Source organism: Chenopodium quinoa, unplaced genomic scaffold (genome assembly GCF_001683475.1).
Source record: "Chenopodium quinoa cultivar QQ74 unplaced genomic scaffold, ASM168347v1, whole genome shotgun sequence".
In the NCBI taxonomy this organism is placed as follows: domain Eukaryota; kingdom Viridiplantae; phylum Streptophyta; class Magnoliopsida; order Caryophyllales; family Amaranthaceae; genus Chenopodium; species Chenopodium quinoa.
The window spans coordinates 11,003,504-11,015,712 of NW_018745024.1; the positions used below are offsets into that span (position 1 = coordinate 11,003,504).

The 12,209-nt window shown below is 35.0% G+C and overlaps 2 protein-coding genes across 5 annotated transcripts; both read right to left on the minus strand.

The window, feature by feature from the left end:
• Positions 1–318: 318 nt before the first annotated feature.
• On the minus strand, positions 319–1,215 carry LOC110708665 (probable histone H2A.2). Its single transcript, XM_021886855.1, has 2 exons — positions 913–1,215; positions 319–814 (listed from the first exon to the last, which is right to left on the minus strand). The coding sequence occupies exons 1-2, from the start codon at positions 1,120–1,122 to the stop codon at positions 581–583; spliced, it is 444 nt and encodes a 147-aa protein (XP_021742547.1). The 5' UTR covers positions 1,123–1,215; the 3' UTR covers positions 319–580.
• A 7,327-nt stretch (positions 1,216–8,542) lies between these two features.
• On the minus strand, positions 8,543–11,983 carry LOC110709005. 4 transcript variants are annotated; one of them, XM_021887232.1, is made up of 5 exons: positions 11,838–11,983; positions 11,622–11,720; positions 11,279–11,375; positions 10,336–10,374; positions 8,543–9,753 (listed from the first exon to the last, which is right to left on the minus strand). In XM_021887232.1, the coding sequence occupies exons 2-5, from the start codon at positions 11,633–11,635 to the stop codon at positions 8,788–8,790; spliced, it is 1,116 nt and encodes a 371-aa protein (XP_021742924.1). In that variant the 5' UTR covers positions 11,636–11,720; positions 11,838–11,983; the 3' UTR covers positions 8,543–8,787. The 4 variants fall into 4 exon arrangements, with proteins under 4 accessions (XP_021742924.1, XP_021742922.1, XP_021742926.1 ...); XM_021887230.1 differs by having other exon boundaries at positions 11,279–11,378; XM_021887234.1 differs by having other exon boundaries at positions 11,622–11,983.
• Positions 11,984–12,209: the final 226 nt, after the last annotated feature.

Genomic DNA, 12,209 nt, shown 5'->3' on the forward strand with positions numbered 1-12,209 from the left:
ATTTGGGCTGGACTTATGGCCCAATCCATATAATTCAAAGGTCTCAAACCTTAAGTGCTTAAGTTTATTAGGCATGTTTAAGATTAATGTCGTTATTCTTATTGTTTAGTACTCCGTAATTAGTATCTGTATTTAAATTGTTTTGTATTCATACTTTACAACTTGAATATGAGAAACTTCATACCAAAACTTTCTAATAATAAATTCGGACATTCGATATAAGCTTTTCTTTAAAATGTCGTAATTACTCAATCAAATTGAATAAAGCACGATAAATACAAAAATATTAAGTAGTAAATCAGTAATTAAGATAGAAAATGTGCAAAATTAAAACTACCATTTCGAATTTCATAACAATTGTTCAGCAAAATAAGAGGGAGAAATTACACCTATAATTCCTCATAAACTAAGTACCTTACTTCCGATTTACATACCCAAAATCAACCTTAACCTTAAACCTAAGATTAGAAGATTTAGTACCATATTATATAATCCCAAAATGTACATCAATCATCCTCCATACATTAATATTCATAACTAATGTTAATAAAATAAACCTAATTATCATTAATGATAATAATTAGGCCTTCTTAGGAGACTTAGCAGCCTTAGGTGAAGGAGGAGTTTCCTTCTTATCAGCCTTCTTAGGCAACAACAAGGGGTTTATATTAGGAAGAACACCCCCGTGCGCAATCGTCACACCTTGTAGAAGCTTCCCGAGTTCATCATCATTCCTTACTGCCAATAGCACGTGCCGAGGGATGATCCTGCTCTTCTTGTTGTCACGTGCCGCATTCCCTGCTAACTCCAACACCTGAAAACAACAATTTCAAACTCCATTTCAGATTCAACCCCCCAAAAAAATCCAAAAAAAAAAAAATCAAAAAATTTAGAGAGATTGATTGAATGTACCTCAGCAGCAAGGTATTCGAGGACAGCAGCGAGGTAAACGGGGGAGGCGGAGCTAAGACGTTGAGCGTAACGGCCTTTTTTGAGGAAACGACTGATTCGACCGACGGGGAATTGAAGGCCGGCTTTGACGGATTTAGTGACGGATTTCTTACGATCACCGCCGCGACGGCCGCCGCCGGCGCCTTTGGTGGTGGTTTTGGAGGACTCCATTGATGAAGAGTTGAAGCTTTTTTGTTAATGGAGGAGAGAGAAAATGAGGGGGTTGAGAATTTGAAGGTGGTGAGAATGGTGGGAGGGGTGAGTGAGGTGGTATTATATAAGTGGGGAGAAATGAGGTTGATTTTGGGGGGATTTGAGAGTAGGATCGGATGGTTGTGGAGTTGAGTGGGGGTTTGATCTGACGGTTGGACAGATGACAAGCTGGCGATCCGTGTGAGAGAGGTTTTAGCCAATGGGAAATGATGTTGGGATGGGAAGGTTTTGGAGGACGAGTTGTGAGAATTGGAGGGAAGTTTTGCTATTTTGAAGATTGGGTGAAAAAGACCGTCAAAACTAAATATTTACTCATAAGTGCTTTATCAATTGAGATATTATTCACTACTCCTCCGTCTTGTAGTTTTTTTGCTCCGTCTACTCCTCCATTTCACTACTACTCAGTACTCCGTACATTTTAATTTTTGTATTCATAAAAAATACTCCGTATAAAAACTTGATATTAATAAAAATTTATAATATTAAAATTTTTAACAAGATCTCACAAAAATTATGGTCAAAGTTCAAAATAACCTAAATTTTTATCATGGTAAACAATAGTATGGAGGGAGTATTTTTCTCTCCAAAAAATTTACTATGAGTAGATTGATTACTAGGAGAAAATCCAAGTTTATCAATATGATAAACAAAATTTGTTTATTAAATGACAAAATTGTAAATAAACCAACAACTTTTTAGCAAATTTGGGTCCCACTATTATTGATATATTTACGAAAATGTCATGATGACTAGGCATTTATGTTGTTTTATTTACCATATTGTCATTTGATAAACAAATTTTGTTTATCAAATTGATTAACTGGGGCTTCGTCGAGTACTAGTACATTTTTTTTCTTTGGATATTCTATGATTTCTTTCTAGTGTTGTCTTATAAATTTTTTAGGCCGGGGGCAAAAACTTTAAAAAGGATCTCTAAACAAAAAAGACGAATATTATATTTTCATATATTATTCACCAACAACAAACATAGTTTCACCTCATATATTGTTGGATTAATAATTCAAATAAATTGATTATTTTTCTGGACATTGTATCTGAATTTTGTTGAGGAATCATCCTAGCTGAGAAGAGAGAAAAAAAAACAGGCTAACCATAAATTAAAATTATTGGCATTGTTGTTGGTATATTTCGAAATTATGGTGTTTAGTTCTCTCTATGTTAATTTTTTTTATTAAATGCTATATGCATTTTTTTTTCTTTCATTTGTTTCCGGTTAATTACAACACTCACTTGTGAAGTATTACGTCACTTTTTTAGAGGTAAGTATAAGAATGGGGACTAAGTTTTTAGTTTTTTCACCTTTTGGGATCTTAGTTCACTAGTAGAAAAAAGCAAAAAGGCACCCCTCAATGGACCGGTTCTTAAAAACCGGTGGGGAAAAAAAGGGGGAAATGGATGGGATTGTGGGGATATAGTATTGCCACCAGTTCAAACCGAACCGGTGGGGATAATATTATTCCCCGGTGGGTTTGTTATATATATATATATATATATATATATATATATATATATATATATATATATATATATATTTCTCATCTTCCCTTCTCTTTCTCATCTCGATCTCCTTCTCCCTCGTGTCCTTCTCCTTCTCTTTCATTCGAAGACCACCACGAACACATGCAACACCGAATTTTCCACCACCACCAAGACCACGTACCACGAACACATGCATGAGCAAGGTTATGGTTTAATCCAAAACTATTAGAGGTTTGGGTAAAATTTCTTGATTTTTATGGGTTTAATCAATTGATTTTTCTAGTTTTAATTAATCGCTTTTGGTATTTTTTTAGTTTTTTAATCGATCTTAATTTAATTTTTTTAATTTAATCGATTTTAATTCGATTATTTTTATTTTAATCGATTTGAATTTGATTTTAATTCTAGGTTTTTTTCCCAAGCTCTTGAATTCGATTTCAATTTCTGGTTTTTTTTTAGTTCTTGAATTCGATTTGAATTTCTGGTTTTTTTTCCTGGGTTTATAACTAATGTCTGGGTTTTGTGGGTTTTTTTTTGGGTTTTTTTTTCTGTTTTTTTTTAATAATTTTTTCGCAGCTTATTTATTCTAATCGATTTATTTTTTTGTTTTAATTGGTGCAGATATATTGATTTAGATCTTAAATCGAAGAATCAAGATGCAAGAATATTGATTTAGATTTTGTGTGGGGTTTTTTTGATTTGATGTTGTAAATTTTTTTTATTTATTTATATTGTAATTTTTTTTTATATTGTAATTTTTTTTATTTTTTAATATGTTGTAATTGATTTATTTTATTGATCTATGTTGTAATTTTTTTTTATTATATATTGTAAATTTTCGATTATATTGATTGGTATTCGATTTATATTTTGATGTTCTTATTTATTTTAATCGATTTATATTTTATTCTATTTAATTTTTAAGTGAAAAAAGAGAAATTTTTTTTTTGATTTTTTGGGCACTTTTGGCACCGGTTATTTGGTGCCAAAAACAGTGAATTATTTTTTTTGGGCATTTTTGACATCGGTTAACCGGTGTCAATACCAAGTTTTCCCACCGGTTCAAACCGGTGGCTTTTCATGCAATTATTGGCACCCCCCAAATACTCACCGGTTCAAAACCGGTGGCATTGAGGGGTTTTGAACTGGTGCCAATTTCGTGTTTTTCCACCTAGTGGTTTTTTTATTTCAGCTTTTAGGACCTCGATCTAGTTAACAATCCAGCAAACTAACCTAAGTTTAACTCACCGGAGCAAAAATTTATGGCCTTTTCTCATACATTTATTTTCAGTTCAGTTTAGTTCGGTTCAGCTCAATTTAATTAGTTCAGTTCAGCTCCTAATTTTCTTCTCTTATAAAATAATCATTTCAATTCAGTGCAGTTCAGTTCAGCTCAGTTCAGCTGAGTTCAGCCTATGAGAACAGACCCTTAATCTCTTCATTGAATTTTCGTACCTTTTATAAAATTTCTTGCAAAAAAAACTTAGGGCATGTTCACATTTACTTAATTTCAGTTCAGTTCAGTTCAGCTCTAATCAGTTCAGTTTAGCTCCAATCAGTTCAGTTCCAATCAGTTTCTAATTTCTCTCTTTCATAAAATATTCAGTTCAGTTCAGCTCCAATCAGTTCAGTTCAATTCAGCCCAATTCAGTAAATGTGAACAGACCCTTACTCCCTTTATTTAAATATTTTATAATACATGGTAATTCCAAAAACATAGGTTCTTATAGTTTTTTTTATCAGTGCTTGGAATTTATTTTTTCACCATAAGGATTCGTTTCAAGGTTTAACGTGATTTATGTTCCTGGTAACTTCATGTATTTTTTTTTCTTTTGATTTGATTGGCTTTATTTTCTGGATGTGTTGATTATATATGCACATTTTTTTGTATGTTTTTATGCATGTTCTTCAATTTATTATATGATACAAAGATTATTTGATTTGTATGTGTTCAACTTAGAAAATTGAATTTTTTACGGAGTATTTTATACACCGTATATAAAAAGAGTTTATTAGAGCTCTTTTTGTGTAGTTTAAGTTTCCTTAAAAAAAATTTAAAAAAATGAAAAAGTTTATTTTTTGTTCCATGATTAACAATTTGGCATAGGTATGACCGTATGATTAACTTTATAATCACTTTTATTTCATATTCTTATGAACAATATTAAATATTGAAATTGAGTAATGACAATAATGAAAGTGGAAGCATTAATAAAAATATAAACTTAGTCTCCCATATTTTGTGAATTAGGGAAGTAAAAGTAGTAATAATCACAATGCAAGGATTCGTATTTTCCACCTGTATGTGGGTTTGGGAGTGGAAATGCTAATTTACCCTTTGTGATTTTATCGGATATGAAGTCAGTTCATCATACAAGAGATTTCTCACATGGATGTGGTTCAAAAGTCCCTAAAATAATCACTCAGATTGGTGGAGAATTGAGTAATTGGAGGAGTGTTGTTAGGTGTGGAAATGCAAATTTACCCTTTACTTTTTAGGGGACTAAGTTTTTTAATAGAAGACTATGTTTTTAAACTAAGGGACTTTTTTTAAACTAGGGGGCTAGAGCGCGCTACGCGCGCTTATGGTTTGTAAATCACGTTCGTTTGTCGTGTTTAGAAATGGGGCAATGTTGGGAGTTTTACAAAATTGAAATGTATGTATGCTATGATTTCTAGATAAAATACAAAGTGTGCAGTTGTGAATTGTAATGTAAGGGAGTATTGAGGATTAGGGAAAAAAATAGTATAAGTATACTAAATAATATACTTTAGATTTTATGCTTTTTTTCCCCGTGTATCATAAACAAAGTGATGTATATACATCATATATATTGATACGAAGTGTTAGAATATTATTGATGTAAAAATTGCATGTATATGTTATTTTAAAATTATAGATAATCTATATTACATGTATAAGTCAAGTAATCTATTAAAGATTCACTTAAATTTATAAGTTGGAGTTGGAATGCTAGGTATTGAATTAGGTGGCTCAGAGGAAAAGCAAGGCCAAAGAGACAAAGCCAGGAACGCAGGGCAAGAAACCTGAACCCGCAAGCAACTATGAAACTCCAATCAAAGTCGACAGCGATTCTGATGATAACGAAACACCAGTGAGAATGATAAGATATGTTGGTGTGCAGGGTGAGCCGTCTAAATTCAGAGGTCAATGCAGTGGTACTAAGTTGGTGTTTGGTGCTGGGGTCGAAGGAGGGGAGGCTGATATGGATATCAGCGAGGATGAAGGTATAGTGAAGCATGTTATTGACACAACGGTGGGTGCGTTTGCTGAAGCAGAGGAAGAGGAAGAGGAACCTGTTGTTGGGGTTCAGGGTGCTGGTGCAGCGCAACATAGCCCACAACAGCAGCAGCAAAGGGATTCGGAGGAGAAGGATGCAGATGAGGAAGAGGAGGCTGAGGAGCAAAGTGATACTTCCGAGTCAGCTAATGGTTATCCTTACCATTATTATTCTCCGGATATGTCTGAAAGCGATGATGAAGCTTATGGGTTTGATTCTGATTAAGATTCAAAGCTTTCTGTTTTTTTGTTCAGTGAAGTAGCTTTATTTTAGGTCTTTCTTAGTTATTTTAAGACATTATCTATTTTGAACCTAAGTTATGTATTTATGTTAGATGTATTGATACATGATTGTAGGGGTCTTTTGTTCACAAAACATGCTTTGAATTATTGGTGGTGGTGTATTACAGCATGCTTGCTATTGTTGAAGGTGGATATTGCTTGTGAATGAATATGATTATGCTGGAATTACTTATGTCTTTGATTGTTGATTGCGGTTGAATGAAATATGTTAGTTTATTTTGAGCCAGATAGTTACAATGTAATTTTGCATAAAAGCAAAGTGTTCATTGTGGAAGGAGAGTGATTCTTCTTGTTACTAAATGATGTTGAGTTAATATATTGTTAAGTTAATGATGTTCTGCCCAATTTTAGGAATTAAGTAGGGTTTAGTGAATTGATATAATCCATTCTATGCAACACTAATTTATTTATTTTTTCCTTATGCTAACCGTCTTAGATCCAACTTTGTTTTAAATAGACATTTTTCCTTTGGGCTTGAACATTTACCTTAGCCCTGCAGCTGCAATCAGGGTGTTTCCATTGTGCTCTGCTATTGATAAAATTCTTAGAAAAAGATTAAGTCATATATATTTACTGAATGTGAATTTTTTCGATTAGTGTTATATAAGTTGAAAAAAAATTCTTTATAATGATACCTTTTGTTACTAAGCTAAGTGTTCTGGAATTTCGATATAGTTGTTGAGCATTGCAATGTTGTATGCTATATATCAAATACAGGTTTGGGGTTGGTTTTGAATCAGGCTGAAAATAGCAAACACTGACCCTTGTTTGATGGCCAAATGCATACTGCTTTGCTGTGTTTTGATGATAGAACTAAGGACAGATTTTTTGGGATTGGTATTGATAGCATATTCTTAGGTAATTAAGGCTGACATATATTTAGTATAGTATGCCATGGTCTTCTATTGTGATTTATTTTACAAGCCTATTTTGATTTATTCGAGGAGTTTTTGTATAATTACATACATTACTGTTGTATTGATGAAAGCAAGTGAATACTCAAGAGAGCTATTGAGGCACAAGATGGTGTGTTGGTGCTAGAAATAAGGCTTGTGGGGTTTTGGGTGTAGGGTCTGATTGTATAATCAGGAAGGACAGAAGTGAGCAGCATTTTTCGATAGATTGGCCTTTATTTTGTTGGAGAAGAATAAGGGAAGAAATTAAATGAATGTTGGTAAATTTACTGGCATAAGTAAGGTTGATTGTTGAGTTTAGTATAACTGCTGTCAAGTTTTGGTCATTGTGTCTGAGAAAGTATAAACTTGTTGTTGTTTGTCACTCTGTGTGTGCTTCTTAAGTAGTTAGTATTCTGATACAGCATGCACTGGGGTGGCCTTCCAGTAGCCTCACTGGAAGCTTGTGCACTATTTAATTCAGGTGCATTAACAGGAAAGACATGAGGGCCTGTAATCAAAAGACCATGTTATCTAAGTGCAGCAATAATGTAATGCATAATTCAAGACTGTGGTTTATATATAGTTAGGAGTGTTCATTTAGCATGCCCTATGAGTATCAGTCTAAGATCTTTACAGTTCACAGCCATAGTACTTATCCAAGAGACATATAATTGTGCTTACTTTTACTTCTGTTCAGCAATCCGGCAGACAATTGATCACCTCTGGTTAAGCATGCCTCATTAGGTTCTCTGTATGATACAAGTGAATAGGGAATTTAAATGAATGTGAAAAAAAGTGTGAGCAAACACTGTGAGTAAATTAGCAGGGTACATTTGCAACCAGAACAACAAATGACCTTATTGAAACAGGTGTCCCAGACAAAGCTTGTAAGCCCTGTAAACGCTTGCTAGTCCTAGTTTTTGCAGGACCCTTCTTAGCAACTAAGCAGCGATCTGGAATACAATTTAAGATATTCAGATTCACTCCCCAAAAAATTTGTTTCTAGATGTATTGTCTTATTGATGAGTTGGTGTTGGTATATAAATAACAATCAGATTTAGCTAGAGATAGCAGTAGTACTCATGGTAGCAGTAAAAGGTTTGCAGCACAAACAGTTGAAAGCTGGAGTTTAGTTGTGAAACAAACAAACTGTGCTGGAAGGAATGCACCTAATTAAACCTGGGATTGGGAAGAAATGCAAACTGGTCACATTAGCCATCTATTTTGGCCAAAACCAGTGTCTACGTATTATGGTTTAGCAAAAAACCAAAAACATAAAGAGCAAAGTACTAAATACAAATATTCTGGTAACCTTTTAAAATAAGCACTCAAATATTGTAAAGCATGGCAAAACAATTTTATATCATTGATTAACTACAAAAGGTTGCAATACATTATACTAAGCAAAAGCAGTACACTAGTTTTGCCAATTACAGGTACACATAGAGCAGCTTTAACTATAAAACTAAATGGCAAAATGATAGAATACCAGTCTTTGCCAACTACATGTACACACAAGTACAACAAAATGGAATCAGACCATAACTATAAACCTTAACAAAATAAGCGTACTTAAAAACTAAGAATGCAAAGCTATCACTCTATGTGAAATGCAGCAGCACACTATTCAAACTTTCTACGCTTGAAGAAGCTATCTAACTCAGCCGGTGTGGGTGAGAGGTGGCCAGTATAGCGAGCGCTGAAGGATGGCCTTGATCTTGGCTTGTGAGGTGGTGGTGGAGGAAGAGTAGGTGCTGGGATCCTATGGACAGCAGACTTAGGCGTAACAAAACTTTCCTCGACTAAAAAAGGAGCTAACTGAAGAGCACCTTGAATCCCTAGCACACGTTCTTTGGCTGCTAAATAGCTCTCTCTAGCCAGAGAACATTTTATGCCAGCATAAATCCTATTTCCATAGTTCAGATCAACCATGTCAAGATTGTATGTAGTACGTATGAAATCAACAGCCTTCCTAGCTGCATCTTGCTTAGTTGCTTTCAAGTCAGCACGCACAGCACTAAAGAAACACTCCACTCCAGTAGCAACTGAAGATCCATAAATTGTCACCCATGATACAAATTTTCCAGGGCCAACATTAAAGGTGTCAACTTCAGAAATACGCGCTTTGGTTTCGAAAGACAGGGTGTGCAAAACATCCATGTAATCAATGCAAACATATTTCTTTCGGCGCTTGTGATCAGGCACAGCCGGCCACTTCACTGGAACCTGCCCTGTCCCTCTTTCAATTGCTTCTAGCTCAATACGCTTCATCTGATACAAAAACTCAGCGCGTTCGAGTCTTTTGATTTTCCTAGAAGTGAAGTCCTCAACCTGAATACTGAATTCCATCCGAAGAGCACGGACAACATTTTCAGCAGCCTTTTCCCGGGATTCCCTAATTGTTGTAGCAGGACCACCCTCATACATAGAAGGACCCAAACCTGGATCAGTCTCCATGACAATCTTCACAGCATTCTTCCCCACATCCACCAAATAGTAAGCTGGCACAGGAAGTTTCAGGTACGCAACAACCTGATGGAGGAGGTGGGTAAAAGAAATAGAAACTTTCCGAGTTTCATGCCCACCCACCTGTGTGCACACCCATGACATGAGAAAAGTATGTATGCAACTGATTCTAGCGTAGACATCTAATAACCTTAGCTACATTTTTAAAAAGGCAAACGCATTCCACAAGAACATTGTAATTCTATACCCTAGCCATAATAAACTAAGTACATACGCAATTTATAAAAGCATCTAAAAACACGGTATCATGCTCATGTAGCCAAAGGAACTGCATTCTTTTTAAAAAAACAGCTACCTCATATATATTCAGCTAATAAAAAGCAACTAAGACATGCAACATGATACAGCAAAAAAAAAAAAAAAAAACAATAAAGGTAGCATAACACAGAATCAAGCTGCCTAGCTTGGCATCACTTTGCTAACACAATGCATCCCCTCAACAAACCCATGGTAGCCAATCTTGAACCACACAATGCATCAATAGGGACAATAAAAACCACATCCAGACAAGGCATACTGCCAGCTTATTTAACAAGTGAAAAAATGTGAAATGAACATAGCAAATTTAGCATCAGCTAAAAACAACAACTAAACAAACACATGAGCCAAATCAGGTATACATAGAAAGGTTTCAGAAATACTCACGGAAGGAACTTCATCTGCAGCCATTGCAAGGTCATAACTCTGCACAACATTAAGCCAAAACAAAAACAGAAAATTCAGCATTTTATCAAAATAATCTGAAAAGACTATAACTGATTAACTAATAAGCTGGTAAAAAAAAATGCACAATTTGCAAGCACTCCATTACTTTGACAATGGCATGAGGAAGAAACCCAAAGCAAGCAATCTAAACCTAAGCATTAACAATGCAACAACAGTAAACTTGTAATTGTTCCTTAGCAAGGCCATGGTAACCCATCAAGAGTCAAGCACAACCAAGTAACACAATGCATCCCCTCAACAAACACATGGTAGCCAATCTTGAACCCACACAATTATTGTTTTTAGCAAAATAAGACAGAGTTAATTAGCCAGTAAATGGTACAATCTTATAATCACACAGGAAATAGATCTGCAAGTCAGTTTCTGCAAGTCCAGCATTCAATTTTTTGGGTGAATAGTTAATGATCAGTGAATCACCAACCAAGATAGCATAGCAAGTCAAGGTAATTGTTCTCAGTGCACATAATCTAAGATCAATGTTCCAAAGCAAGTTATTAATTGTTCTGTTTTCATAGTCAGCTCTTGAATGTTGTAGTGCTCTTGACCAACACAAGTAAAATCTAGATCTAATTTCTGCATTACCTCTGATGCAACCCCTATGAAATCTGACATGTACAATGCATATGTAGGAAACCAAATAAACCCCCCTGTATTTATTAACCAGCAAAGCAGTAGAAGACAAAATAAAGAGAAAAAGGTTCAGCAAAACACAGCAGGTAATTGAGTTCACCTATTAAAGCCTACAATAAAGTAAGCATGCGTTGATCTAATGACAACCTTACAAGCTCATTATCACTAAACAAGCAGCTAGACCCACTGCCCAAAAACCAAATAAGCTTCTTTAAAAGAGTAATACTCTTACCCATTGTAAACAAAGACAGACCAGTGTGTAATGCAATGCTTCAGCTTCATATTCCAAGTAAAATGAGTATCGAAAACCCACTGGTCCAAAGAATGTTCTGCTGAACAGGCAGAATAAAATGTCAGTGCTACTTATTAAAAATAATTAACTAAACACCCTCATAACTTTATAAGATCTTAAACAATCTAATTATCAATTGGCCATTTTAACCCCTTCCAAAACTAATAACATAGTTAAACAAGTTACAACTAATTAATCAAGCAACACATTAGTAACCCACTTTTGCAGAGTAACACCTAACAAAGCTGTAAAAGAATGGCTTAGTAAGCAATTGTTAACTTACTTATAAACGAACATGCACTAATAAATCTGAACAAATTGAACAACCAATGAAGAAGGCTAGCAAGCAGCAGTAAGTGGACTGAACATGGACTGCATATATCTGTAAATGGTAGAATTGCGCACATAATAAGTTCGCAGTTGTTTGGGTAAATTTCAGCAACTACGCAAGCAAAACTAATCAAGGAATAAACTCCTAATTACTCCACCAATTTCTCACCAAGCATCAACTCCCCGTGTACATGGAAATAGCAATATTGCGCCCAGAATGAGCTTCAAAATTATCCCGGCTATTCCGCACAATAACTAGTTTAAGACTAACCTCCTGCTCTCCCTAGCAATCTCGCCCTCAAAGAAGCAGTTATGAACTCCAAATAACCTCCATTGTCAAGCTGAGGAAGAAGAAAGCCGACGCACCCCGCAACACGTGGTTTCTTTTAAAAATACAACGTGGACAATTTTGAGGGACCACGTAGACCCTCACATGCACAAATACAGAAGGGCAATGTGGGCATGACACTATTGACAAAGAAAGACCTCACACAAAAGCAGGGGCACTTTGGGCAGAAATCTTAAGCAGCACATGACATAT